The sequence below is a fragment of the Electrona antarctica genome (genome assembly GCF_951216825.1).
Source record: "Electrona antarctica genome assembly, chromosome: 19".
Classification (NCBI taxonomy): domain Eukaryota; kingdom Metazoa; phylum Chordata; class Actinopteri; order Myctophiformes; family Myctophidae; genus Electrona; species Electrona antarctica.
Genome location: NC_136800.1, coordinates 1,109,817 through 1,137,570, shown reverse-complemented (window position 1 = coordinate 1,137,570; position 27,754 = coordinate 1,109,817). Strand labels below are relative to the sequence as shown.

At 43.5% G+C, this 27,754-nt stretch overlaps 1 protein-coding gene and 1 long non-coding RNA gene across 4 annotated transcripts; one reads left to right on the top strand and one right to left on the bottom strand.

Moving 5' to 3' along the window:
* Positions 1-588: 588 nt before the first annotated feature.
* On the bottom strand, positions 589-14,303 carry LOC306943209 (uncharacterized protein). Of its 3 annotated transcripts, XM_079529415.1 has the most exons (9): positions 14,062-14,303; positions 13,312-13,392; positions 11,421-11,823; positions 9,687-9,753; positions 7,787-8,199; positions 7,002-7,289; positions 1,895-2,657; positions 1,560-1,617; positions 589-1,036 (listed from the first exon to the last, which is right to left on the bottom strand). In XM_079529415.1, exons 3-9 carry the CDS (start codon positions 11,814-11,816, stop codon positions 982-984), a joined length of 2,040 nt encoding a protein of 679 aa, XP_079385541.1. In that variant the 5' UTR covers positions 11,817-11,823; positions 13,312-13,392; positions 14,062-14,303; the 3' UTR covers positions 589-981. The 3 variants fall into 3 exon arrangements, with proteins under 3 accessions (XP_079385541.1, XP_079385539.1, XP_079385540.1); XM_079529413.1 differs by lacking the exon at positions 13,312-13,392; XM_079529414.1 differs by lacking the exon at positions 13,312-13,392 and having other exon boundaries at positions 1,560-1,614.
* Positions 13,998-25,493, top strand: LOC306943210. Its single transcript, XR_013792368.1, has 3 exons — positions 13,998-14,137; positions 16,522-16,614; positions 24,934-25,493. It is a non-coding gene; the product is annotated as an uncharacterized lncRNA (long non-coding RNA).
* The last annotated feature ends 2,261 nt before the right edge of the window (positions 25,494-27,754 follow it).

Here is a 27,754-nt window from a genome sequence, read left to right as displayed (position 1 = left end):
TAAGCCCTCAATGAATTGAATTGCATTGAATTGAATGGGGCATTGGGGTGTTGTGCTAATTCGCTTATCCTCTCTTCATAATATAAATAGTATCCCAAGCGGCACACTTTACTACTTATTTTTATGGAAATAAGCGAATTAGCACAAAAACCCAAGCCCCATTGTCAGGGCTTATGGTAGGGGAAATAGCCAATAATGCACTTTTGCACAAAATAACACCTGGACCTCTTTGGTGGGGATATAACCACTACAAATAAAGGTAAGAAAGGCTTCTATTGGACATGAATCCGTTTTTAGACTGATACAGTCTCACAGTGTGGTTTTGCACTGGTCCGGTCTCCTCCCATCCGCCACTATACTGGCCTGCTGACAGGTTGGCAGGTAAGTATAAACATGTCAGGGATTTAATCGAGGTGCCGGTAAGTCGTGGGACATGAAAGCGGGGAACAGAGAGTCATTTATAGGACAATTACCAACACAATAGGTGACGCAAATTGGGGACAGACAATCATTTATCAAACAAGTGTATATACTGTACTAACTACAGGATGTATAAACAAGACAGAACAAATAGAACCTTACACGATGAAGCATAATATCACTGTGCTTTTATTTAAAGTATTTACAATGTTTATCGTGCTAATTTATATATACACTTTGGTCACTTTCAAGCACATTCACTTCACATTATCAAAAACAAAAAAGTGCAAAACGTTATTCAAATCCTGTAGAATGAAGATGTTACAGACATAATCTAAAACAAAAATGTTGATAAAAGTGTATCATACTTTTATTCACACATGATGATAACACAATATGAGGAGATTAGCTTTGTGGGTAGATACAGACTACAGAGAGAGACTGTGAATGGATTAGATACTGTAGATAGAGACTGTGCGATAGATGTGGAGATAGAGACTGAAGGATGTATTAGACTGAAGGTGAAGGACAATCTCACTTCTCTCATCGTTTTCCTTTTCTCTAACCAAAAAATGATTTGAACGGATCTTTCTCTTTCTCTTGTTTCTCCTTTTCCCTGAGGCAGAGAAAGGGAAGGAAGGGAGACAAAAACAAAAGAGAGGGAAAGTCAGTGACAGAGAAAAACAACAACAAGAACAACAACGCGACAGGTCAGGTCAGGATGAAGACTTTTAGCCTGGCTAATAAGCCAGACCGAATCAGCCGTTGGCAAAGAAATGTGCCTGCCGGCGGATTACGGTCTGGAGAGGCTCAATTGTACGCCTATTTCCTACACCAGAGAACTGGTGTGGCCAATCGGGACACGGTATGCAATATGGGCGGGCTTTGGTACAGTGACGTTCAATGCTTGAGACCTTTGACTGACAGTAACTCTGACCAATTGCGTCAAAGAGAAAATGTTTGAACATGCCCCCCGGGAAACAAGATCCATACACAGCATCTCCAGACTCAAATACCACACGACAGTGTGATTTGAGTCTGGTTTATTAGCCAGGCTAGAAGACTTTATCTTTATCTCCTTTTTCACTTTTCACTGCAACAATAAATAATAGTTAATAGTATTATGTGAGTATACTCACATTGCGAGAGTCGGGTTGGCAGCTCGCTCCAGATCTTGAAGGTGTTGTCGGACTGCTGCTGTTGATGAAACAAAAGAAGACATTTCCGTTACCATTACCATGTCATTGAACATATTCACATGATGGCTATTTTTCTCCCACGTAATACTCAGATTTGTGTGTGTGTGTGTGTGTGTGTGTGTGTGTGCATGCGTGCGTGCGTGCGTGCGTGCGTGCGTGCGTGTATGGATGGGTAGGGGGACCTCACAGGTAAAAATGTGGTCGTGGGAATTATGGTCAATGATCAACTCGCTCTGTCAAAGTAAATGTTATTCCAACTCTAATTAGATACTCACCTCCTTGGCCTGGTGTTGTTCCTCCAGAACTGGACCCCAACAATCCCGTACCACCTCCGGGTCCCCTGCTACTCAGTCCACTGGTCCCAAACCCTGCAGTTGAACCCCTGTTACCTAGTGCTGTGGATGCCGCCGGCCCTGTGTTCCCGCCGGCACTCTCTGATTCTTTTTTTGACCACCAGGACCAACCCGCCTTGCCATCTGTTTTACCAGCTGAGCCCAAACCAGTGGAAGCTGACTTTCCTGTCTCGGATTGACCAGCATTGGTCAAACTGCTACTCCTACTGCTCCCGCTAGTGCTGCTACTACTACTACTACCAAGCCCTGTACTCAAACTCGACCCAGTCTTCTTCGCTGTTCCCGTCGAGCCCAGGCTTGATGAACTACTTGAGCCTAAACTAGAACTAGAACCGAATCCAGTTGACTTGCTACCGAAGCTACTCGAGCTTGAAGTAGACTTACTCGACCCTAGCCCAGTTGTGCCCGAGTTTGAGCTGGATCCAGTAGATCCCGAGGTTGCTTTGTTTGATCCAAAGCTAGATGACCCGAAGCTAGAGGATCCTTTGTTCAGGCCGAATCCACTTGAACTTGAGCTGGACCCTGTTTTACTCGAGCCAAAGGCCGACCCAAAGCTTGAGCTAGACCCTGTCCTGCCTGTGTTCCCAGTAGATGTGCTGGATCCCCCACCAGTGCCAAACTTGCTCCCCCATGATGACCCTCCAGAGTTAGATCCTGTAGAACTTGATCCGGTTGACCCGGTTGTCTGAAATGAGACACAGATATATATTATCAAAACTGGTATAACTATTAATATATGATATCCCTGGCGGGAGGCATACTTTGGTTAGACATAGCATTGGTTAGACATAGCATTGGTACGACTGGATTAAGATTGGTGAGGGATGCGTTAAAACGACCGGATTAAGGTTGGTGAGGGGTGCGTTAAGGGTTGGGAGAGGGTTAAGGTTAGGTTTAGGTGCGCTGCCCCGTGGGAGGTTAGGGTTAGGGTGAGGGTTTGAGATATCGGACCAATGGTATGTCATCACTGGCATCTTTTGGGGCATTTCATTATAGGCAACTTATTTTTTGGAGAATAACATGCATTCTCACATTCTTGACAAATCTTTTTTTTGGGGAAAAAATGTGGTATTAACATTTCTTAGTTCCATGAAGTATTCATTTTGATTGTTGCGACCGGAGGTCACTGATAACTATGAAACCTTGCGTTTCTGACACCCAACCCACAATCTCCATCACTCTGACACGTCACCTAACTCAAGTCCCCGTCACTCACCCCAGGCAAGCCCCCAGGTCATCGTGACATCACGTGACATCAGTCCCCTGGTCACCCCAGGCAAGCCCCCCCAGGCGCCCAGGTCATCGTGACATCATTGTGACATCAGTCCCATGGTCACCCCAGGCAAGCCCCCAGGTCATCGTGACATCACGTGACATCAGTCCCCTGGTCACCCCAGGCAAGCCCCCCCAGGCGCCCAGGTCATCGTGACATCATTGTGACATCACGTGAAAAGGTTCCATACATGGGCATTCCCAGCTGATACCCTAATACAATCCCTGTTATGCCCATACAGTATATGGAGATCCCTGACTGTGAGCAATATTGAGCCCATATATGGGAATGCCAATATATGATCATATATTTGTGACAGTCTCATGATAACCACTGTGGTTGCCGCAAAGGTCACAGTTAACTATATGGAATCATGCATTTCCCGTCAGTCAGTCAGTCAGTCAGTCAGTGTATCACTCAAAAGCCCCATATACCTGTCCATTTAAACTCTAGACGGGCCTGCCCCAAAGTTATTTGCAGGCGAAAACTAGAGTTCTCAATATAGGCCCGAAAATTAAGGCCTGGCCCTATACCTGGGCCCTCATCAAACCCTTTATATTCAATACACTGCCCCCCGCTGCCACCCTTAGATCTCCATATATGGAGCTGACCTGTTCTGACATTCCATATCTTGATCTGACCTCATCAAACCCTGTACACTCAAGATACGCTCCATATATATATAGCCAAGACGCCCCATGGGGCGTCTTACTGGTGTAAGCATTGTATCAGTGGCGTGCACAGACATTTAGAGGGGCAGGTGCTCAAGTTAAAAAAGGGCACCTTGTGCAGCGCGTGGAACCGGCCGGTTGCATTAATCCATTTTGGGCGGGAACCCCTTTTGGTGTTAGCATTATGTTATGCTTTAGCTATTGAAAAATAGCAGATCTACAAGCTCATAGCGCGCCACCGAGTGGCGCGCTATGAACTTGTAGGTCTGCTATTTTTGAAAAATCAAAAAAAAAGAAGAAAAAAAAAAGTTTTTTTTTCTTTTTTTTCCAAAAGGGCACATTGCCAAAAGGGCAGGGGGTGCTCTAGCACCCCCTAGTGTCTATCTGTGCACGCCACTGCATTGTATACAGCACCTATAGTCTGGTATTGTGGTTATAAAAGAAGCATTGTCAAGGAATTACAATGGGAATGCAGATAATAATAACCCTCCTCATTAAAAACACATCAAGAAGGTCATTACAGGTTTTGACAACTGGCAACTGGGTTCTCTGCAGTGGCGTGCACAGATAGACACTAGGGGGTGCTAGAGCACCCCCTGCCCTTTTGGCAATGTGCCCTTTTGATTTTTTTTTTTTTAAAAACCTTTTGTTTTTCTTTTTTTTTTTTTGATTTTTCAAAAATAGCAGACCTACAAGCTCATAGCGCGCCACTCGGTGGCGCGCTATGAGCTTGTAGATCTGCTATTTTTCAATAGCTAAAGAATAACATAATGCTAACACCAAAAGGGGTTCCCGCCCAAAATGGATTAAGGCAACCGGCCGGCTCCACGCGCTGCACAAGGTGCCCTTTTTTAACTTGAGCACCTGCCCCTCTAAATGTCTGTGCACGCCACTGGTTCTCTGAGTTATATTCATCCTAACATAACAGACAGGCAGAAACCTTGCATCTCCATATATATATATATTTTTCTTATAATTTTTTCCCAAATTAATGCTATTGGTCATTTTATACTTCATCATGGCATCATATATGACAGTGTTATGCAAAAGTAGTCAGACTAGCCCGTTTTAAAAGCTAACAACGCGTCATGATGCAACGCATCGGGAGCTTGTAGAATGTAGATCTGCTATTTTTGTCTAGAATGATATGCCTGAGGCATAGGGCGGCAGCTTGAAAGTGGGTTTTTATCAATATTTAACCAATGAAAAGCAGTAACACAAGCTTGTGACAAAAATAATAAATGCATTTAACGCATTTTGGAGCGGGAACCCCTTTTGGTGTTTTAAGCATTATGTTATGCTTATGCTTTAGCTATTGAAAAATAGCAGATCTACAAGCTCATAGCACGGCACCGAGTGCCCCGCTATGAACTTGTAGGTCTGCTATTTTTGAAAAATCGTGAAAATGCGGCACAAATCTTTGAATATATATTCTATCAGAGCGAACGTTTTTAACTCAAATCTTTGCTTCTGAGGGGTTCCTGGAACAACATATTTTCAGATGGGGGCCAATTACATATAATCTTTGGGGTCCTTGACATGAAATATTGAGCACCACTGATACAGAAACATAGGTATTTCAGAAAACTGTCAGCATTTAGAAGACATTTTTTTTAATTTCGATGTCAGGTCTAAATGGGTTAATTGGATCCATTTGAACAAAGGCTATTTTTTTCCCCCCATAGTTTCCGGAACAGCAATGGTTTGGGACATACAAGGTTTCTGCCCGACTGTATAGCTGAAAAAGGATGTTTACCTAATTCACACCTTTTTGCCCTCTTGTTCTGCAGCCATTGTTACTGGCAGATGTTTTCCCTCCACCTATATCCTAAAAACCTGGAACATGTCCAATGCCCTATATGACAAATGTCTTTTGCATATGCCCAGGGTGTTCCTGTGGGTATTATGCAAGTAAATCTGTCGTTTTGAAGCAGCAGGAATTGTTGACAGGGGGGGTTCATTTGAAACAAGGAAGTGTCAAGCATGTGTCACATTAATGTCACACATGACAACTGACACGATGCAGTGAATGAATGCGTACTATATTGCGTGCAAGTGTTTCTGTGAGCAAGCATGGAGTTAACTGCACAGTAGTTGTGTCCTTAATGCCTTTCATTGGCATTATTTCTCAGCCTTATTTAAACTGTTTTGGTGCCCTTTTCCACGTTTCTAATAAGATTGAAATGCAGCGGTTTTACTTTTTTTAAGTACTTTAAGCATTTAATTTCATTTTTTTTTGGCATAAATCAGTGCTATTGAACACCCTTTACGTCTGTGTGTTGTTTCGAAAATATTGAACCAATGGAAAGCAGTAAAAAGTGCTTTGGACAAAACCTCTTAACTCCATTGGACCGCTGCTAAAGCAACTAACTCCACCACCTCTCCCCTTCTCATGGAAGTAATTGACAATATATAACGTTACAACACCAACTGTGATGAGGCTGTATTGCTTTGTTTTAAAAATATACGGTTTTCTTAATTTCCTGAAAAATGTATATTTTTCATTTCCAGGAAAAATGAACATTTTGGAGTTATGAGGTTTCCTCCCGACAGCAGATCTCTATACTGCCTCCCCCTGGCCAGCCGGGGACCCTGATGGAGGGGAAAGGAACGGGTTGGAATAACGTGTTCCTTCCACGTGCTATACGTCCAACCAGGGAAACTCCCCCCCTGTCAGGTGTAAAGGAGCGACTTGGACACTCATGCATGAAGGAAGCATGAGTGGCCTGGGCCATGGCTCAATGGTCCAGGCACCTTGGCTGGTAATCCAGTCTGGCAGTGTGCCGCGGGTTCGACTCCCGATCCCGACGGCCTTCACTGCATGTCTTCCCCCCATCTCTCTCCCCATTTCCTGTCAGCCTACTGTCTGTCCCTTCATAAAAAAATAAAGGCGAAAGCCACAAAAAAAACATTTATATAAAAAAAAAGGAAGCATGAGTTCAAGTCCGTTGCTCTCCCCAGGTTGGCGGAGGGTGTGTATAGAGCCCAGGATCACATTAGATAATTGACACAGGGGTGAAAAATGGGTTACAAAATCGTGGGATCAAAATTATAGAGCGGGGGGAAGAAATCAAGTTCCTCTCACCCTATAGTTGCAGGACGAGTTGAGCAGCTTGACTTGTTCCTCGAGGTGTTTGACCTGCCCGTCTTTATAGTTGATGCTCTTCTCCATGACGTCTTTCTCTCCCCTCAGCCTCTCCTTCTCCTTCAGCAGCTTCTCCTTCTCGTCGTCGTACGTCAGCTTGACCTTCTCCACGCCCTGCCGGTGCTCGTAGATGAGATTCGAGCGGTTCTTGCTGCACCACTCGTAGTCCTCCTTCTGCTGCGCGTTCTCCACCTTCAGGCGGCTGTTCTCGGCCTGGATCTGCGACACCTGGGTGGGCAGTGTTGTTTTTTGGGGCAGCAACGTTTGAATTTTAGTTTTTATAGTCATAGTCTTTTTGAAAGGTTTTCATTTAGTTTTAGTCACATTTCAGTCACCTGGAATGTGTTAGTGTAGTTTTAGTCGACTAAATGTCATGAGAAGTCGACTAAAACTACAGTTGATTTTAGTCAAACAAAAATGTGTTTAGGCAGGCCGTGATGCCGTCGTAATGACCGTTTTTTTTCACTTGCTGAAAATAGCAGATCTACAGCTTGTAGATCTGCTATTTTCAGCATGCAACCAAGTATTAAATGACTTATACTGGATCTCTTGTCCACTAGTCCCTTTCTAACATTTTAGTCTAGTTTTTATTTGTTGACGAAATCGTCATGTATAGTTTTAGTCATCATAGCTTAGTTTTCCATGTAGTTTCCATTTAGTTTTCGTCAGTGGAAAAAGGTATAGTCGACGAAAATATTTTCGACGAAAACAACACTGCACCTGACCTGGGTCCCCACTGCGTCCAGATACCGCTGGAACTTGTCCTCCACGTCCCGCGACAGGCTGGTGCAGTTGTTGCGGATCTGCTCCAGGTTGTCCCGCTGCTTGACGCAGCTGAGCTGGAAGGGGATGTGCTGGGGGAACAGCGAGTCGATCTTGTTCAGGAAGGTGCGCGAGACGTTGGAGATGCCGCTGAGGGAGCGCGTGAAGTCCTCCTTGCACTTGAGCTTGTAGTTGACCAGCTCCTTCTCCTTCATGGACTTGTCCCGCCGCAGCTGGATGGCCTCCAGGTTGACGGTGTCCCGGTCTTTGGCCACCTGGTCCATTTCCATCCGCATGGAGTGAGCGATCTGGGTGAAGTTGGTTTGCAGCAGTTCCAGCATCGCCCTCAGTTGCTCCACCTGCGTGCCACAGTCACCTGGGAGAGAACAGAATAAACACAGGGGGGTCTTTTTCATTTCATTTTTTTTGTCAAATAGGTTTTTATTGAGAACAGATTATAAATTGTTACACAAACATTATGATATGAATTACATTTTTCTTTTATAGAAAACAAAAAAAAGAAAGAAGAAATACAAGGACAAAAAAAGAGAAAGAAAACCCTCAACCCTCCCACCCATAGTGCTCAGTGACACCGCATACTATAGAATACAATAGTAATTTGAAAAATGGAAAACATCTGAAAAGAAAATGGCGTACAGTCAACCATATCAGTGGTATCCTGTCTATTAATTGTTTCTACTCAAGTAATGGACATGGGGCAGCCAAACTTTATCAAATATTTGTCTCTCCCTGTTTCTCAGGAAATACCGTATTCTCTCAAGATGAAGTGTACTAGTCATTTCATTTAGCCAATGCTTAAATGCAGGAGCCTCCTCCTTTTTCCAGTGCGTCAAAATTAGTTTTTTTTGCTGTAATTAGACCAAATGAGAAGAGTTGTTTCTGTGCTCTCGTCAACATAGGCATGGAGTCTGATAAACCCAATATAATTAGTACAGGATCGGGTCAATATGCAAACATTTTCATTTCAAGGAGCCTCCGTTTTTTTTTTTAATGTTTTTTTTTGTGGCTTTTGCCTTTATTTTATGTTTTTTATGGAGGGACAGACAGTAGGCTGACAGGAGGCGGGGCGAGAGATGGGGGGGTGACATGTGGTGAGGGCTGTCGGGATTGGGAGTTGAACCTGTGGCACACTGCCAGACTGGATTACCAGCCAAGGTGCCTGGACCATTGAGCCATGGCCCAGGCCAGGAGCCTCCGTTTTGATGTGCATTATTTGGCGATACAATGTTTCACCTCTGTCACTGCAGGGACCTACCCTGTAAAATCCTAACTGAGAGTGAACAAATGTGTACACTAGTGTTGTTTTCGTCGACTAAAACTAAGACGGAAAATGTTCGTCGACTACCTTTTTCCACTGAGGAAAACTAAATGGAAACTAAGCTATGATGACTAAAACTAAGCTAAATATATTGACAATTCATCAAGTCATTTTACACTTGGTTGCATGGTGAAAATAGCCGATCTACAAGCTCACAACACGTCGCAGCGCGACGCGTTGTGAGCTTGTAGATCGGCTATTTTCAACAAGCGCTATTTTCAACAAGTGTAAAATGAGCAGATTTAGTCGACTAAAACTAGACTAACACTAAAACATTCCAGGTGACTAAAATATCGACTAAAACTAAATTAAGTTTCATTCCAAAGACTATGACTAAACTAAAATAGAATTTTTGCTGCCAAAAACAACACATCAATCAAGGAACCCTGGGGGTCAAACCGGTTTAAAGTATACTGTGTGATACACATCTACATCCACCCCATCCCATACAGGAATAGGTTGATTTGTAAAGGTATGAGATTGCTTACAGATTGCTTTACAGTAAAAATGAACGTCACACTTACCATTTAGATTGATCCGTGGGCATACATAATGTGGTACGGAGGGCCTGGCCGGGTTTATGCACTGATTCTGTTTAAATGAGTGAAAAGGATTTTTAATAATTAACACCGCAATTGTTTTTGCCATTGTATATACACACACACACGCACGCACACGCCGCACACACGCACGCACGCACGCCGCACGCACGCACGTACACTGCATATCGTTGCAGTCTATATACATATAGTATAATATAGAGTCTTGAGCAATTGGAGTTTAGTTGTAACTTGGCATACTTGATCATAAGCCAAGGTTGTGTTGATTATTAACTATTATTAATTAATTCACAAGTAATACAGCTTTTTTGTACACATTTCTGTAAGGCTCCAATACATTTTTATGACTATTTATAAGCTGATCTTTTTTGTTGTCCTGTCAATAAACTACTATTCTAGGATTTGTATCTTAATCCGATCAGCCACAGACTCTTCACTCCTTAGTATTAACAGACAATATGACATGTTCTTCTTTTGAGCAGCAATGAGCACTGCACACTACAAGGAAAGCTATACATTAGCATAAACATAACCCTTTCCTTTGGTTCTACAAGATGTGTGATTACATATTTCAACAGTATTTATAAGGACTCAACAATATGAATTCAAGCCGAAGAATCTGCTTATAGAACACGTTGCACATAGTACTGAGACGCCAGTACTGAATCAACAATCCTGCATGGAACATAATTCATGAAGAATCCATAGGCAAATAAAATGAACATATAGGACTATGACTACCAGCAGTAAGCAATGTTGATGCATGGCTTGATTTCTATAGGAGAATTCCATGCTAGAAGGCTTTCTTATCTTTATTTGTAGTTGTTACGTCCCCACCAAAGAGGTCCAGGTGTTATTTTGTGCAAAAGTGCATTATTGGCTATTTCCCCTAATATAAGCCCTCAATAGAGCGTCGCAGTCCCGCCCCCTACCATGGACCAGGAAATGAATCCCAATGCATTTTTCCCATAGACATTTCAGAAAGTATTTATTTAAAGACGGTTACGCCGCGGACAAAGCCAACTCGAGTCGTGACAACTCATGACAACACAAACAATATTTTGGACCAAACAAATATTACAAAGAAGAAAAACAACAAAAAAGTGTTGTAACCTGCCGTTTTTTTCTTCTTTCTAATTATTTGTTCGGCCCAAAAGATTGTGTTTGTTGTCATGATTTGTCACGACTCGAGTTGGCTTTGTCCGCGGCGTAAACGTCTTTAAATAAATACTTTCTGAAATGTCTATGAGGAAAATGAACGGAGAATCATTTCCTGGTCCATGGTAGGGGGCGGGACTGCGACGCTCTATGGGGGTTGGGTTTTTGTGCTAATTTGCTTATTTCCATCGAAATAAGTAGTAAAGTGTGCCGCTTGGGATACTATTTACATTATGAAGAGAGGATGTACCCCAATGCCCCGTTCAATTCAATGCAATTCAATTCAATTCATTGAGGGCTTATGGTAGGGGAAATAGCCAATAATGCGCTTTTGCACAAAATAACACCTGGACCTCTTTGGTGGGGACGTAACAACTACAAAGAAAGGTAAAAAAGCCTTCTAGCATGGAATTCTCCTTTAAAGGTGAAAGGTTTTGGGGTTCACACAACCGAAACTGGACATAGAAAGCATCATAACTCGTGAAATAAATAATGTGTTAATACTTTGCTCATTTAGCATATCAAGAAGACCATGCTCACCAGCTTGTAGTTGCAATCGTTGATGTAGTAGATGGACCGGTTGGCCATGAAGCGGAGTCTCTCCATTTCCCAGTCGTCGCGGTACTTGACGGTCAGGGTGACATTGAGCCTCGTGGTGAGGTTCTTGTTCTGCAGCTTGAGGGCCTGGTTCTTCAGGGAGAGCGTGCCGAAGCTCTCCTCCAGGTCCAGGATGCGAGCGTTGGACGCCGCGTCCTGCTGCTTCCCGTACACCAGGAAGAGCACCAGGCTGACGATGATGAGGGACTGGATGAGCGACGAGAAGAAGAAGATGACGCGCAGGTAGTAGCCGCAGCCCTTGCCCTTCGAGCGGTACTGCATCTTCCTCTGGGCCTCCAGCCTCAGCTTGGCGGCCTGCGCGTAGCTGTTGTTGTACATGGATTTACTATGACGAGAGAGAGAGAGAGCCACAGGAATCAGTCTCGTCAGTCAGCGGCACCACACAAAGTTCAGAGAAGAGCACAATGGCTCACACAGTGAAATCAATCAATCCCCTGCAAATGAATGCGATTCACTGTGCTTTTTTCAGAGAACACAGAGCAGTTCCAGTTGGAAACCGTGGCGAGGGCTCCGACTATTCTGAATACTCCATGTCCTGGAGTTTGCTGGATTCTGAAATGCCAAGTCCAGTTAAAAAATCACTGAGAGAGCAAAGACTGGTGTCTCCAAGCTCAAGGAGGTCTCTTCTCCCAAATCAAATGCCAGATGAACTGATAACGCGGTGTTGAATTACTTCAGATAAACCACCTGAGGTCTGTGTCTTTTTCAGATAAACCGAGTGTCTGAGGATTGCAGATAGTTGCTGAACTATATCCCCTCTCCTCTCCTGGCTCGGCGTGCAGCTCCACAGACAAACCTCAATGCTGTAGTGAAGTCAGACGTTTCCCCTCTGTGTGGCTCTGTTATCGTGAGAACAGGTAATTTGTGAGCGAGGTGTAAACACGACGGTGGAGTTTATAAACTGCTGGCCACACACTTCCCATGCATCGCAGGACTCCATCCTGGCTTTCGGCCCCCCCTCCCTCCCTCTTTCATTCCTCCCTCTCTGCCTGCCCTCACGAATCCACACCGCGGCAGGGGGTTACCAAAACAGCACACACACACACACATACATAGCGTACACAGAGAGGGGTCAAAATAACAGCACACACTATACAGAGAGGTTAACATAACAGCACACATATACAGTAGGCCTATATATACAGTACAGAGGTGTGGGCACACAAGCACACATGGCACAATGAAAAATGTGTTTATTCGAACACACATGTCGCACGCACGCACGCACGCACGCACGCACGCACGCACACGCAAGCACACATGCACTAAGACCCCATTCAAAAGACCCCCTCCTTTACATGATGGCAATGACTGATAAAAAACATTACTTCACATTAAACATAATGTAAAGCAATTAACATTAGAGTGATCACAATTATTGGCAATTCCATCAAAAATAGGAATCCCACACCAACCATGTTGTGACAAATCACAGTGCTGCTGACTCTTTTGTGTATAGGCCGGCCATCCCATTCCCAAGATGTGCAGGTTGGGAAAGATGCACCAATATTTGCCCTAATGATGGAATCTTTATGGGATCATGAACAGGATTATCCGGTGCACAGCAGGCCAGGAAGGCAATAGCACACGCTCTTCCTTCTTCTCCTCCAGCGGCCTATTTGATGCTGTGTCTCAATCCAACACCATGACGTAGGTAGTGGCTGACAGTGGCTCCCTGGAGGCAGAGATAGACGTAAAGCCACATGCATTCACGCACGCACGCACGCACGCACGCACGCACGCACGCGCGCACGCACGCACACGCACACACACACGTACAGAAATGTGTCTGTGAGAGAGCAAGAGTCAGGACCTTTTTTCCTGCCAGGCATTGTTGGCGTGCCAACCCTGGTCTTGAGAGGAAGCAGTATTTCATCAAGGTATCCAGGAGCAGCTAGATCTCAGAATAATAAAAAAAAAAGTCCAACAAACGCAGGATATCAGAGACAAATATGAGACATAAACAGTGGCAATGGTTGCTTTCATTGAAGCTCAAGTGGGTTATTTATGTCGGAATCCAAACACCCGGCTGTTGTTATTAAGTTTAGATTTTGTGAAAATCATGTTTGTGAGATGCTTGCCAAGCTGGATGACACACCACCTTTTTGAGTTGGCCCAGACTGAACCTACTTAGTTCAGTCTGTTAACAGAATATTATGAGAAGTACAGTAATACAATAGACAGTATACTCCCTACAATATTACAAAAAAGGCATAATAATTCATGCATTGGCAAATCACCATCATGATATTTTTGACCTGGATACGGTTTGCTCTGTAGCCTACAGACTGTAACTACCTGTGTGTGTGTGTGTGTGTGTGTGTGTGTGTGTGTGTGTGTGACTGTGTGTGTGTGTGTGTGTGCGCAGGGGGATAGCTGCAGTGTGGGTGCCAAACGGCAGGGGGCGCTCACGCAATCTCTCTATGCTCTCTATAGCCTGCGGTCTGCTGCAGCTCTTTTGATAGATATTTCTCCTCTAATCGTAATAATCGTACACACCTTGTCACGTACGAAGCACTATAACAACAAATCAACAATTACCGGTATTTTACTGTCCACCTACCTGTACGTTTGTGTGGACATTGCATTACGTTTTGACCATTCATCATGACGAGAAAGCTTCACAGCTGCTATGGTAAGTAAGCATGCCACCGTTTTCTCTTGAAGTATGCCTAGGCTTCAAAAGCCCTCAGCGCCTGGCTCAAACCACCTTTTGCAAGATGTAGTGTAGTGCAAAAAGTGTGCTCTATATAAACTCTATAAAAGGCCTATTCATAGTTGAGTTTTCCCACTTTGACAGGCTGGAATGGCTTGGGTTGACGACAGAGTAGGCTACAGCATCTTGCAATGGGTCTCGATCTAAGGTCTCGATTCGATACACCAGTGGTTCCCAAAGTGGGGTCCGGGGACCCCCAGGGGTCCTTGAGGGAGTTCCAGGGGGTCCCCAGCTAAATGATAGTTTGGAACCAAATGGACCCTTGTGGGTCTGTAACTCTGAGAGTGTAAAAAAAAATGGAACCATAAATGGACCCGTTAAACTAACATTGATTTTACAATATAAATTGGGGGTCCCAGAGATAGAAATGCCGGGGGCCCATGTCAAACTGGGGGTCCTTGAAATTAAACGGGTTGAGAATCTCTGCTCGAGCCGTAAAAAGGGTCCCTGGCAATGGCATATCTTTTCAAATGGGGGTCCGGTCCGCGGGCTAATTAGTGTCAATGTGGGGGTCCTTGTTCTGAAGAAGTTTGGGAACCACTGCAAGATACCCATGTACCTGTCTAAGTACTTCCTTAATGTCAATGTCCACACCACACCCACAACACCAGAGGGACTTCAACAAACCATGTGCAACCCAGATTCGGCTCAAACAAGGGACTAAATTAATTTCGCTCCTATGCCACAAAAATGTGGAACACCCTACCAACAGTCATTAAGACATGTGAATCCCTTGACTCCTTCAAAACCGCTCTCAAAGGGCACCTACGGACGGCTGCAATTCGAAACTGGCCCCCCTAAAATCTTAATCCCCCACCCACCCCTTTTCCCCCTCACTGTATATATGTTTTTTCCCCCATTATTTACCCCCTCTATGATGATTTCCTGTTTTTGGCTATATATAAGTGTACATTTGTACGTCTCTAAATGTAATGATGAATTGAACAAGGTGGACCCTCTTGTAAACAAGTGTAATGCTTAAGGGTCGTCCACTCACAGTTGACAGTTTTTGTATTGAGTTGTGCTTGAAATGTACTGTATAATTCTGCAAACTGTTAATAAATACTTCAATCAATCAATCAATCAATCAATCAACCAAACCGAGAACTGGACTATGAATAGAGGGTATGCGCATGCTTAAAGTGAATGGCACATTGAGTGGCAAATCGAGTGGCAAAGCAACATGCAAAGTGAGTTTAACATTGTTTAACGTTGTTTAATCATTTAATGCATTCAGATAGGACTTTTCTGTGTGGATGTATGGGCTGTCAAGGCCAGAAAGTAGTTTTTTGCCACTCAGAAGGCCTTCCTGCATAGCTTCCTGGTTTGATGATGATGTCACGCGCATACCCTCTATATGCCTCCTTAACTCTCAATACATATTCAGCCTAGCAGCAAATTCAAACGAAATGTAACACCCCCCGCCCCTCTTTTTTGCAGATGGGTTCCCCCAGATTGACAGCTTGCTTAAAGGACAACTTTCGTTTTTTTCAACCAAGGTTCATGTTTTAGGTTGTTATTAGAGAAACTAAAACATGAGTGTTATTCTTTTTTCATTTGCTGCTTTCTTTCGTTTTAGGGATTTTAGCTGTTTTTGACAGGAGGCGGGGGCATTCGAGCATGGGGCTAAATATGTATTTTTTTACAACATTTTATAGCGATTTATTTTTTAATTATTTACTATAGTCCTAATAAACCCCAGGAAATTTCATCTGGCCACAAAACATCACAAGATCTACTGAATGTGTCAAACTGACATTGAGCCTATGACACACAGGGCCCTATTATGCGTGTCTTAAGTACCAGGTCTTATGACTTAACTTAAGACCTGGAGGCGTGGTCAATGCTGTTTGGCCACTCAGAATAGCCAAATGGCATTGATCACGCCTCCAGGTCTTAAGTTAAGTAATAAGACCTGGTACTTAAGACATGCATAATAGGGCCGTGTGGCTTCCCCCCAGTAGGCTACCTTCACATTCAGTAGATCCTGTGATTTATTTGTGGCCAGATGTAATTTCCTGGGGTTTATTAGGACTATAGTAAATAATAAAAAAATAAATCGCCATAATATTTTGTAAAAAAAAAACATATTTAGCACCATGCTCGAATGCCCCCGCCCCCCCTGTAAAAAACAGCTACAATCCCTAAAACAAAAGAAAGCAACAAATGAAAAAAAATAACACTCATCTTTTACTTTCTCTAATAACATCCTAAAACATGAACCTTGGTTGAAAAAAACTAAAGTTGTCCTTTAACATGAAATGAGAGTTTTATTGAATTACTTTTTTAATTTGACATTTTCTGCAGGAGCAGTCAAGACAAGACCTTTGGACTGAGGACAATATACTTATGGAAAGGATCGAGAAAGAAAAAGAACAACGGAACACTTAAAAAGTAAAGGTAGGAGTAACATTCATTTATTTTTGGGGCAAACGACCTATCATCCATATTTTGCTCAGCCAATCAAATCATCGCTATGGGGTGATCAGCCAATCAAATCATCGTGTTTGTGTTCACACAAACAGACAAAGCTGGGCATAGGAGCGCCCCTCAAAAGTAGGGATATCCCGATACACTTTTTTCGTTTCCCAATACCACAATTTCTGTGTTAGCCGATACCGATACCGAATTCCGATACCAGAGAATAATATTTATAATAATACAAAAAGAAAGAAGGTCTTATTTTGAAGTCCACCGACCGGGAATAGTGTTGGGGCAACTCCAAAGCAAACTCCACATGTCCCAACCTTTTATTTACCTGCCATAGTGTCAACCCCTTACCCCTGTGTCGGATCTGTGGTTACTAGACTGGCATATTCGCCGATACCGATATGAACCGATATGACCAAATAAGGGCCGATCCGATACTTTTCCGATACCGATACAGTACCGGGACATCTCTACTCAAAAGCAACACTCAGAAATCTCAGATAAAAAGTCTGAATTGTCAAAGAATTGTCAAGACAAAACCACAAGAGAAAATACAACAATTCTCTTACATTTTATTCAGTGGCGGAAATTATATTCCATAGATATACCCGCGCACTCAGATCAGCCAATGCAGGGAAGCTGGAAGTACCCTCACTAAAAACGCCGGGACAACGCTCCACACGTCCCAAACTCTTCTCCCTTCTGGCTCCAAAACTGTGGAATGCACTCCCCGTTGCAGTCAGAACTGCAGCATCACTCCCAATCTTCCGCCGTAGTCTGAAAACCCACCTTTTCAGACTCCACCATGGCCCATAGCACTTACCCTACCCCCTTAGACAGCACTTTTTAGACTTAGAAAGCATTTGATACAGACTTATAGCATGTTATGTAGACAGCACAATAATTGCATTGTATGTAGTCATAGCACTTCATAGTATATATGTACAGCATAGTATAGTATATATGTATAGTTTATATGTACAGTGTCATTATATAGAATATAGATATGTTCTAGCTACGTTCTTAGCTTACGCATGTTTCTTGATAAATGCTTTTTATATATGTGATGTATTCCCATGCTTTTGTTCTTGCTTAATGTAAATCGCTCTGGATTAAGAGCGTCTGCTAAATGCCTAAATTGTAAATTGTAGATAAGGACTATTTATGATTATATGCAGACAGTGATCTGTGGCCTTGGAGACCCCATGGTGTTACATTCCTAGCTGGAAGGAGGAGGTCTCCATTCATTATACCCTCCACGTGCTTTTTGAAATGTGTGTTGAAACTACTACGACCGGTTCTAGCCTGCCCCACTAGGGTGGGCACGACGAATCATTTTTGGGGGGCTCATATCCCCATAAACGCCCAAAATGCATATAAAAACTAGGCTATCATCGTATCAGTTAATCCATCTTTCTTTGACCAACACTAACCCAATTTCCATCAGCACCCTGTCGGCAGATGACGGTGTATGGGTCTACATTTCTCTTAAAAGTGCTGCCCACCCAATCAGAAGTGATAAATGGCACAGGTATTTTGTGGTATTTTCTATTTTGGCTAAAAATGAATATTCCTCGTAATGTTTGATTGGGCGGGCAGGACGTACGTTTGGGTGGGCAGGCTCCCCTCCCCCCTCCCCCCCCTAGCACTGGCCCTGGTTCAAACCCTCACCACACCATTCTACCCCACCCCCACGTGGCTCTTGAAAGAATTTGGGAAGTTGGGGGGGGGAGGGTAGATGTGGGGCTCTTATCAGCATGTGCCACATGCCCGGCTAGCTCAGTCGGTAGAGCATGAGACTCTTAATCTCAGGGTCGTGGGTTCGAGCCCCACGTTGGGCGCTGTCCTTTTCAAAGTGGGTGAGCCAGAGAGCTAGCTGCACAGTGTGTAAACTCTAACCACTTAAACCCTATATACTTCATTGACCGGGGGTCCCAGGGGGATCTGTACTTACTTACGTATGTGTGACTTTGTGATATCTTACTAGTGTATAAGTGGAACTGGAAATATTGAAATATTGGCCTAACGGTGGCGCTAGAGGAATGTTTATGAGTCAGGACTTCCCCCAAGTATTGAAGGAGTAAATCTACGCCAGGTCTTTCGCCATTTACTTAGTTTTTGTCCTGTTGATAGTACCATAATTATCAGCAAGAGACTCACTTGCAATATTAGAATATATATAGACACTAATGAATGTGGCATGTGAAGGGGAAATGACTAGACAAACACACATCATAGCACCATGTTGACAAGGAACACCTCACCCAGGATTTGAACTGCTATATGGAGTTCAGCACATAGTCCATAGTAAGTAAGTAAGTAAGTAAGTAAGTAAGTAAGTAAGTACATTTTATTTATAGAGCACCTTTCGAAACAAGGTTACTAAGTGCTGAACAGTGACAAAATATAAAACAATCAGGTTAAACAACATAGTAGTAAAATAATGCAAAACATATATGTGTAAAATCACATATATATACACACATATACACATATATGCATCATAATCAATACTCAAAGATGTAACATACACAGTGCCATGTTAAAAAAAGAAAAGAAAAAGAGGAACTGCTTTATTGCTACATGTTTTTAAATATTTAGCCCCCCCCTCAAATCCCTCCCCCCCCCCCCTTTTTCCCCCTTCTTCTCTTTTTACAAAGGCAAGCAACTATTAACAAGAGATTAACAAAGGAAACCAAACAACATCCCTGTCTTTCATCAGTCAGGCTCGCAGAAAGGAAGAAACCCTGGGAAAGTTCTTAAACAGATACATAGGGTCCGCATGGAATAGGTGCCTAGTAAAAGTGAAACAAACAACGAACCAAACTGTTAAGTGACATGCTGGCAAAATGACAGTACTATCATCAGGCACAATAATTGAGGGCATTAATAAATGATCAAATAAAACAATAAAGTACAGTGAGAGAAAAAAATCACACCCGTATGAAGTGAGTGGTGCAACTCCGTGTTGGGGTCCCGGGGGAGGGGGGGGTCCCCGGAAGTTCCAAATCCACGGTAACGCACCCAGTGTGCCGGCCCGGTTCCGGCGAGCCGGCCCGTGTCCGAAACGGTAGAGAAATGACAGAGTCATACCATGTGGGGGTCCCCGGAACATCCAGACCCCCAGGAACGCGCCCCAGGGAGCCGGGCCGGGCCGGTTCCGGCGTGCTGCCCCGCGTCTGAAACGGTTGAGAAATGACAGAGTTACCGTGTGGGGGTCCCTCAGTCTACTGTACTGTACTGGGCCAGCACACCCAAAATCATCATATATACTGTTAATATGTGCGTGTGTGTTTGTGTGTGTGTTTCACGCACAGGTGGTGAAAAACAACCATGCTGTTTTCGTGCTCAGACCCACCCAGGCACCCAGCCACCCACACACATATTAAGGGAGTGGTTGCACCACTTAAAAAAAAGATAATCAAACAATTACAATGACAAAAGGCCTCTAGATTACAAGTAGGTTTTAAAATGGGACTAAAAAGAAGATGAAGCAAGCTTCTCAGGCAGGTTGAGGAGTTGAGGAGCTCTGAGTCTGACTCTGACTACAAAAGGCACATCTCACCTCTGTCTCCAACCTTGAATGAAGAGCAACAACCAACAACAACATTCCAGGTTAAAATAAATGGATGGGTGGATAAGCATGATAACTTGGTGGAATGATCTGTAGGCTGTCCGAAGAAATGATTAACTCTAAAAGAACACATTCAGAATCAAGGTCATAATTTCCTAATCGGTCAGATCTCAGGAACACAGATGTAGAACAACAGGTTTTCTTTTATACAGCTTTAAATTTCAAAGAAATGTCTGTGTTTAAACTGGTAGAACTGTTGATGAGCAGTGGTGGACAGTAATATATTTATTGACATTATATAAAACATTACAGTTACAGCTCTCTTACTTCAGTAGCCTATTGTACCTACGTACAACATAGAAATATTGTACTTTTGTCTCTACTTGGAATCCAAATTTCTAAATATTTTATAATTAACCACTTTCAAATAGCCAATCTACAAGCTCGAAAATGTCAGATTTCTTTTATTTTTCTTTGTTCAAATTGTTTGAACCCTTGAGTGTTTATTTGAGTATACTTGTCTAGTGAAAATCTACATAACCTGATCTAGTATTTTCAAAAAGTCTTCTAAATGATTGTCTAAATTAAAAGGTGAGCACTCAAAATGCACCCTCATCCTTATCACAGTTGTTTATTGATGGTGTACACTGCCACTTAGTGGGGATAAACATAACTGCAGTTGAGAAGGCCTTCCCGATTACCATAATGGATTTAGTGATCTGAATGAAATGTTTTGAATGAGTGAAATTATTTCTAGCATGTATATGCATTTGCTACATGGAGTTAAATAGTGAATCACAGTGTGGTGTCCCGTAGAGAGCAACATGACACAGCCATACGGAGAGCTATTCCATAGTAAAAATGTTGTAACTTTACTTATTTATGCCTGTTCCTATTTAGATCTGATTATTTTGGTTGAATAAATGATAGACCGGAAACCACTCATAGTCTAGTCCTAGCTGTTGAATTATTTAGCTGACAACAGGTCCCTAAACATGAAATATGTAGACAACCCTAGAATCCTGCTTCCTGTTACGTGGACCTGTGATTGTCACACAGCTTTCAGTTAATGCCTTATTACAGTGTTGATTTTGTCGACTAAAACTAAGACGAAAAATGTTCGTCGACTTCCTTTTTTCACTGACGAAAACTAAATGGAAACTAAATGAAAACTAAGCTATATTGACTAAAACGAACACTAATATACTGACAATTTCGTCAAACAAATAAAAACTAGACTAAAATTTTCTAGGAAGGGAATAGTGGACAAGAGATCCAGTATAAGTCATTTTACAATTGGTTGCATGCTGAAAATAGCCGTTCTACAAGCTCACAACGCGTCGCAGCGTGACGCGTTGTGAGCTTGTAGATCTGCTATTTTCAGCAAGTGTAAAAACAGTCATTACGACGGCATCAAGGCACGCCAAAATACATTTTAGTCGACTAAATAATCTGTAGATTTAGTGAACTAAAATCTTATGATATTTAGTCGACTAAAACTAGACTAACACTAAAACATTCCAGGTGACTAAAATGTGACTAAAACTAAAACTATTCAAGAGACTATGACTATAAAATCAAAACTTGCTGCCAAAAACAACACTGATTCCTTACAATAATATGTTAAAACCCCAGTGCCATAGTATGAGATTCAATGTAAAAAAAATAAAAATAATTGGAGTTAAAATGTTCAGTTCTTAACAATTTAACCAATTTGTTTTCAGTTATAGTGCAACGTCTCTGGTATGAGTTCTCAGGTGTCTTGAGAAGGTTGAGCTTTCTTTGACAACATGGTTGGACCATTGGACCACCCCTTGTTAGTCAAAATCTCAAGTGGACTCTGTCTCCCTTATGGTATTGCATCTTTACATGTGCAAACCCAAATTGCACATTTACGGTATCGTCTGTATCGCTGCACATAGAAATGCATTGGCATGCATTTGTAGGTACCCTCACAAAAACATGCAGTAATCCTGGTCTCTAAACTGCCTCCCCCTGGCCAGCCGGGGCGCCTGATGCAGGGGAAAGGAACTGGTTGGAATAACGTGTTCCATCCACGTCCAACCAGGGAAACTCCCCCCTGTCAGGTGTAAAGGAGCAACTTGGACACTCGGGCATGAAGGAAGCATGAGTTCAAGTCCGTTGCTCTCCCCATGTCCCCCATATATGGGGACTAGGTTGGCGGAGGGTGTGTAGAGCCCAGGATCACATTAGATAATTGACACAGGGGTGAAAAATGGGTTACAAAATCGTGGGATAAAAAATATATTAAAAAAAATAAAGAAATGCATTGGCAGTTGTTGATAACGCAAGTCACCCCCCTCTACTTCGGATTTGAGACGCTTCGCATCAGGTCTGGTTCTATTTGGTAGACGAAAAGGTCTACAAGAGGTAATATTATCTGCCTACTGCCTAGTGCAGTTCACCTGCAAAACAAAAATAGATGAGCACTAGAACTGCATTTAATGGTAAGTGGTGCATTTATATAGCCCTTTGCTTTACATAGATTCTTGCTCAAGGACACTTTGACTCTGGGGGAGCCCGTCCGGGATTTGCCCGTCCGGCCGCTTTACCCCTGAGCCACTGCCGCACCTCTAGCCTATTGGTGATTGCATGGTAGCATCAGCATCACCCAGTTGATGGCTGCTCAGATGGTCTATCTTCAGTTCTCAGTATATACTATGAAAGTATGAATACAAAGCAAAGCAAAGTTACTATATTTACCCAGGGTATCTGGCTAAGCTCAAGAACTTGTTTCCAGCCAGGCCCTGCTCATAGAACATTTCATGGTAGTGGTTCAATGCCTTGCTCAAGGGCACTTCAGCGGTGGTAATTTTAACGTGTCGGATTCTAACTGGCGACCTTCCGGTATCAATCCGTTCGGCCACCGCTGCCACCGCTACCAAAATGCTCGCCCCAAAACACAGTCACCCCAGGGCAAATCTGGCGGAATGGACCTGGTATTCCTAAACGTAACCTCCGTAAACGATGCCTATAAAACCTAACCTTATTCCAAACGTAACCTCAGTAAAACGGTGCCCGTCAGTAAAACAAATACAAGAAGCGCTGCTCCACGGAAAAAGAGATCCTGAAATAAAAATGGCAGCAAACAATCTGAATCGATTTTTACTCAACTGGTACTAAAAAATAGTCCGTCAACGTAAATATTGAGATACAGCTTCGTCCCTAGATAGTTTGCACACATTTATCACTTTTCTTTTCTTTCCCTGAATTATATTGATGTTGCTGCGACAGGCAGGGGGATTATAGAAGGGTTGGAGTCGGACACCGTCAACAAAACTATTACTCATTCATAAATAGAATTGAATAATATTGAATGCTGTGGTGTTGATATGATGACACCTGCCTGCATGTCCCCATGGGGATCAATTACATCTATCTATCTATCTATCTGTCTGTCTGTCTGTCTGTCTGTCTGTCTGTCTGTCTGTCTGTCTGTCTGTCTGTCTGTCTGTCTGTCTGTCTGTCTGTCTGTCTGTCTGTCTGTCTGTCTGAGCACGTTAGTAGTAGTATCAGTTAATATTTAATTGACACCACACTTGAAATTGAATAGACTTTGATATTTTTCTTTTCAGCCACCACGCACGCACGCACGCACGCACGCACGCACGCACGCACACATGGTTAAAGAAAGAAAGCTGTGGTGGGAGATACAGAGAGGAGGAAGTTTGGGGGAGAGGCGGGGCGGGTGGGGGTGTTTGTTTAAATGGTAAATAGTTGACTGCCAGCCCCTTGTTTTAGCTCTAGTGAAACAAATAAACAGTATGGTGCTAAATAGATGCATGAGTGGGAAATGGTATGGGAAAAGAATGGTTTACTACTTGAGTTTTTAGAGGCAGTGTTGTTAACAGAGATTAAACTAGTCTCAAGGCAAAATTAAAGGAGCACACACTGCAACAATAGAAGAAAGTATAGCTGCTTGTTTTCATTTATTAAACTTGTTTAATTATTTGGGTGGATGTACCGGGTGCTCCTGCACATTGGTCGAGTACCAAAATGAAGCTTGCAGCTCAATATTATGCTAAAATCAAATTCATGGGGGAATTGTAAATTAGTCACCCCCTCTGAGTGAGTAGTCTGTGTATTGTTGCCCATTTAAGCCTCATTGAAGTTGTGTGCCTGCCTGCCTGCGTCGTGCTCAGTATCAGCAAACAGCAGATAACCACCCGACACATTCGTGACGCGTGGTGGGCTTGTAGATCTGCTATTTAATGCACGCGAGCACCAGCATGCGACCAAGTAAACGAGGCTCCAGACACCCTTTGGTACAAGAAGAAGTATACAGCAGTGACATTCAGAAACTGTAGTCATTTAAATCTGACATGCTCGCTGACTAAAAAAGTTGTATCATTTGTACCATAAGCATTATGCAGGAAGCATCAGAGCTGTATAGCTGGACCTAATGCGATTCAAATGTGTGGTGCAAAGAGGTTTCAGCAAAATAAATCAGATACTCATTAATCATTGGAAAGTAGGACAAAATCACAGCCAGAATGATTAACCCATTCAGGCCTGACGTCGAAATTAAAAAAAAAAAAGTTTTCTAAATCATGACAATTTCGGAAAGATTTGAGGCACATTTTAACGATTTTTCAAAAATAGCAGACCTACAAGTTCATAGCGCATGTTTTCCCTTTTGAGTATAACAACAAAAGCCCCCCCCCCCCCCCCCCCCCTCTTTTTTGTTGCTATAGGCCTGTCCATTCCGTTGGGGTCAGAGGTGACGGCGGTCTCAGCGAGAGGCTGTCCCCTGCAGGTCAAAACATTTGACGGCCATCGGAGCGTGGTGGAAACATTGTCGGTACAAAGAGACGGAGAGGGAAAAAAAGGAGCTGTTCAGACGCCTCATGATTAGTTTAAGTGAAGACCTACTTTCCATATGGCGATGTGGTTCAGGGCAACACTACTAACACAGCAGGATTGAATTACAGCTCCACAGATTGGGGGTGGAGGTTGTCACACGGATATAGGCTTGCCACTACAAACACTAAGCAAAAAAGTGGTGCAAACCCGAGTTTGTTATACGTTAGATGTCATTGCTGTTGGCAGAAACCTTGCAACTATTCTCTATTCTAAATGAAGGATCTATTTTATATTTCAGCGCGTGACAGTGTCGCACAAAAGTGGCAAAAAATAGCCAATATAAACTGTGTTGTAGATCTGCTAAAGTTTATACCTATATGACATAATAGGGACAGCAGGCTGAAAGTGGTTATGTATAGTTTATTTTGATATTTTTTTCCAGTGAGTCGTCTTGCTGTAGATTTAACCGACTGACCCAGTATATTCTATGTGTCTTCGGTCTACTTTAAGTAATGGTTTCCACCCGACAAAGCGAACAAAGATTTGCTTCCGTTTCAGTGTCAACACAACCAACTAAAAAACAAAACAGAAAACACAACCAAAACGAATGCGTCGTTATTTTCTTGATAATATAAATTAGGCATATGTTAAAAAATAAGCAATTTGAATATTAGTGTACCGGTAAGTTCATTTGGATCTTGCATGTCAAAACCCTTGTAAGGTTACGGAAGCTATGACAGTGCCACTGTGCCAATCAGACAAGTTCAATCACTTACAGGGGCGACTGTGGCTCAGGAGGTAGAGCAGGTCGTCCAATGATCCATGGGTCGGCGGTTCGAATCCCAGCTCCTCCTGTCTACATGTCGAAGTGTCCTTGGGCAAGACACTGAACCCCAAATTGCTCCCGATGTGCTGGTTGGTACCTTGCATGGCTTCCGCCGCAATCGATGTGTGAATGGGTGAAGGTGAATGTAATGCACAATCTATGTAAAGCGCCTTGGATAAAGGTGCTATATAAATGCACCATTTAACAGAGAAAGGTTTCGATATATTTTGACAGGCAGCCGGTACTAGCCATGCATTTCTTTGTCGATTTTACTCCCCAACGCTAACAAACTTGGAGACCTTTCAGCCCAATACGTCAACACACACACACACACACACACACACACACACACACACACACACACACACACACACACACACACACACACACACACACACACACACACACACACACACATAGATCACAGCTTGGACAACAATATAAGGCTGAGTTCTGAGCCCTAGTCTGAATACATTACAGTATAATGTGGTAGCTCAGCCACAAACCATTGGCAACAAACCATTTCAAGCGTAAGTAACAAAAGGAAGCACCATCAAGGCCAAAGTATTATAACATGCAGCTAGATGAAAAGGCACAGCTATAGGGAACAACAACCCAAGTTATTCTTGAGTTTATGATTTTGGTGCTTATAAAGCGCCACTAAAACTACAACAAATGGAAAAAAATATCTATTTTAGGCTTCAGAAATACTGTGTGTTGCCACATAGGCCAAGTGGTTCTCATACTTTTGCATGACAAGGACAGCCAAATTTATATGTTTTTAGGCTGCAGACTCCCATCTGTAAATGTTTCTTTTTTTTTGCAAGGGACCCTCATACAAGATTTGTGCTGTTTAACAGCAGATCTACAACCTCACATCGAGATGCATTGTGAGGTTGCGGATTGAGGTTGTCTAGGGAGTGGTTAAACCGATTTTTTTCGTTGAAATGGGGAGAGAGATGGGGGGGGGAAGACATGCAGCAAAGGCCGTCGGGATCGGGAGTCGAACCCGCAGCACACTGCTAGACTGGATTACCAGCCAAGGTGCCTGGACCACTGAGCCATGGCCCAGGCCAACGATTTGTATGCTATATTCATTTTTTTTCTTTCTGGGGACTTCCTTCCTGGAACCCTCTCAAGGACGCCTGGGGGTACCCGGACCCCACTTTGAGAGACCATTGCTACAGGCAGTGATGAGACAACTGGTTTAAGCCCGGCCTACTCTTTGCAGTAGGCCGTACAACAGGAACAAGCCCTGGACGGAGTCTACACAAGAATGCTACGAATGGCACTAGGTGTCACATGGACGGACCGCATCAGAAATGTGGACCTCTATGGGGACCTATACCACGGGTCACGCGACAAAGTCAGAGAGAGAAGGATGAGGCTGGCAGGGCACTGCGTCAGGCACCCAGAACTAGAGACTGGCAGGGCACTGCGTCAGGCACCCAGAACTAGAGACTGGCAGGGCACTGCGTCAGGCACCCAGAACTAGAGACTGGCAGGGCACTGCGTCAGGCACCCAGAACTAGAGACTGGCAGGGCACTGCGTCAGGCACCCAGAACTAGAGACTGGCAGGGCACTGCGTCAGGCACCCAGAACTAGAGACTGGCAGGGCACTGCGTCAGGCACCCAGAACTAGAGACTGGCAGGGCACTGCGTCAGGCACCCAGAACTAGAGACTGGCAGGGCACTGCGTCAGGCACCCAGAACTAGAGACTGGCAGGGCACTGCGTCAGGCACCCAGAACTAGAGACTGGCAGGGCACTGTGTCAGGCACCCAGAACTTGAGGCAAGTAAATTGACCCTCATGGGAGCCAACCCCAGGGCAAAGCCAGGAGGGGAAAGAAGCGTAGCACCTATGTAGACGTGCTGCGGTGCGACA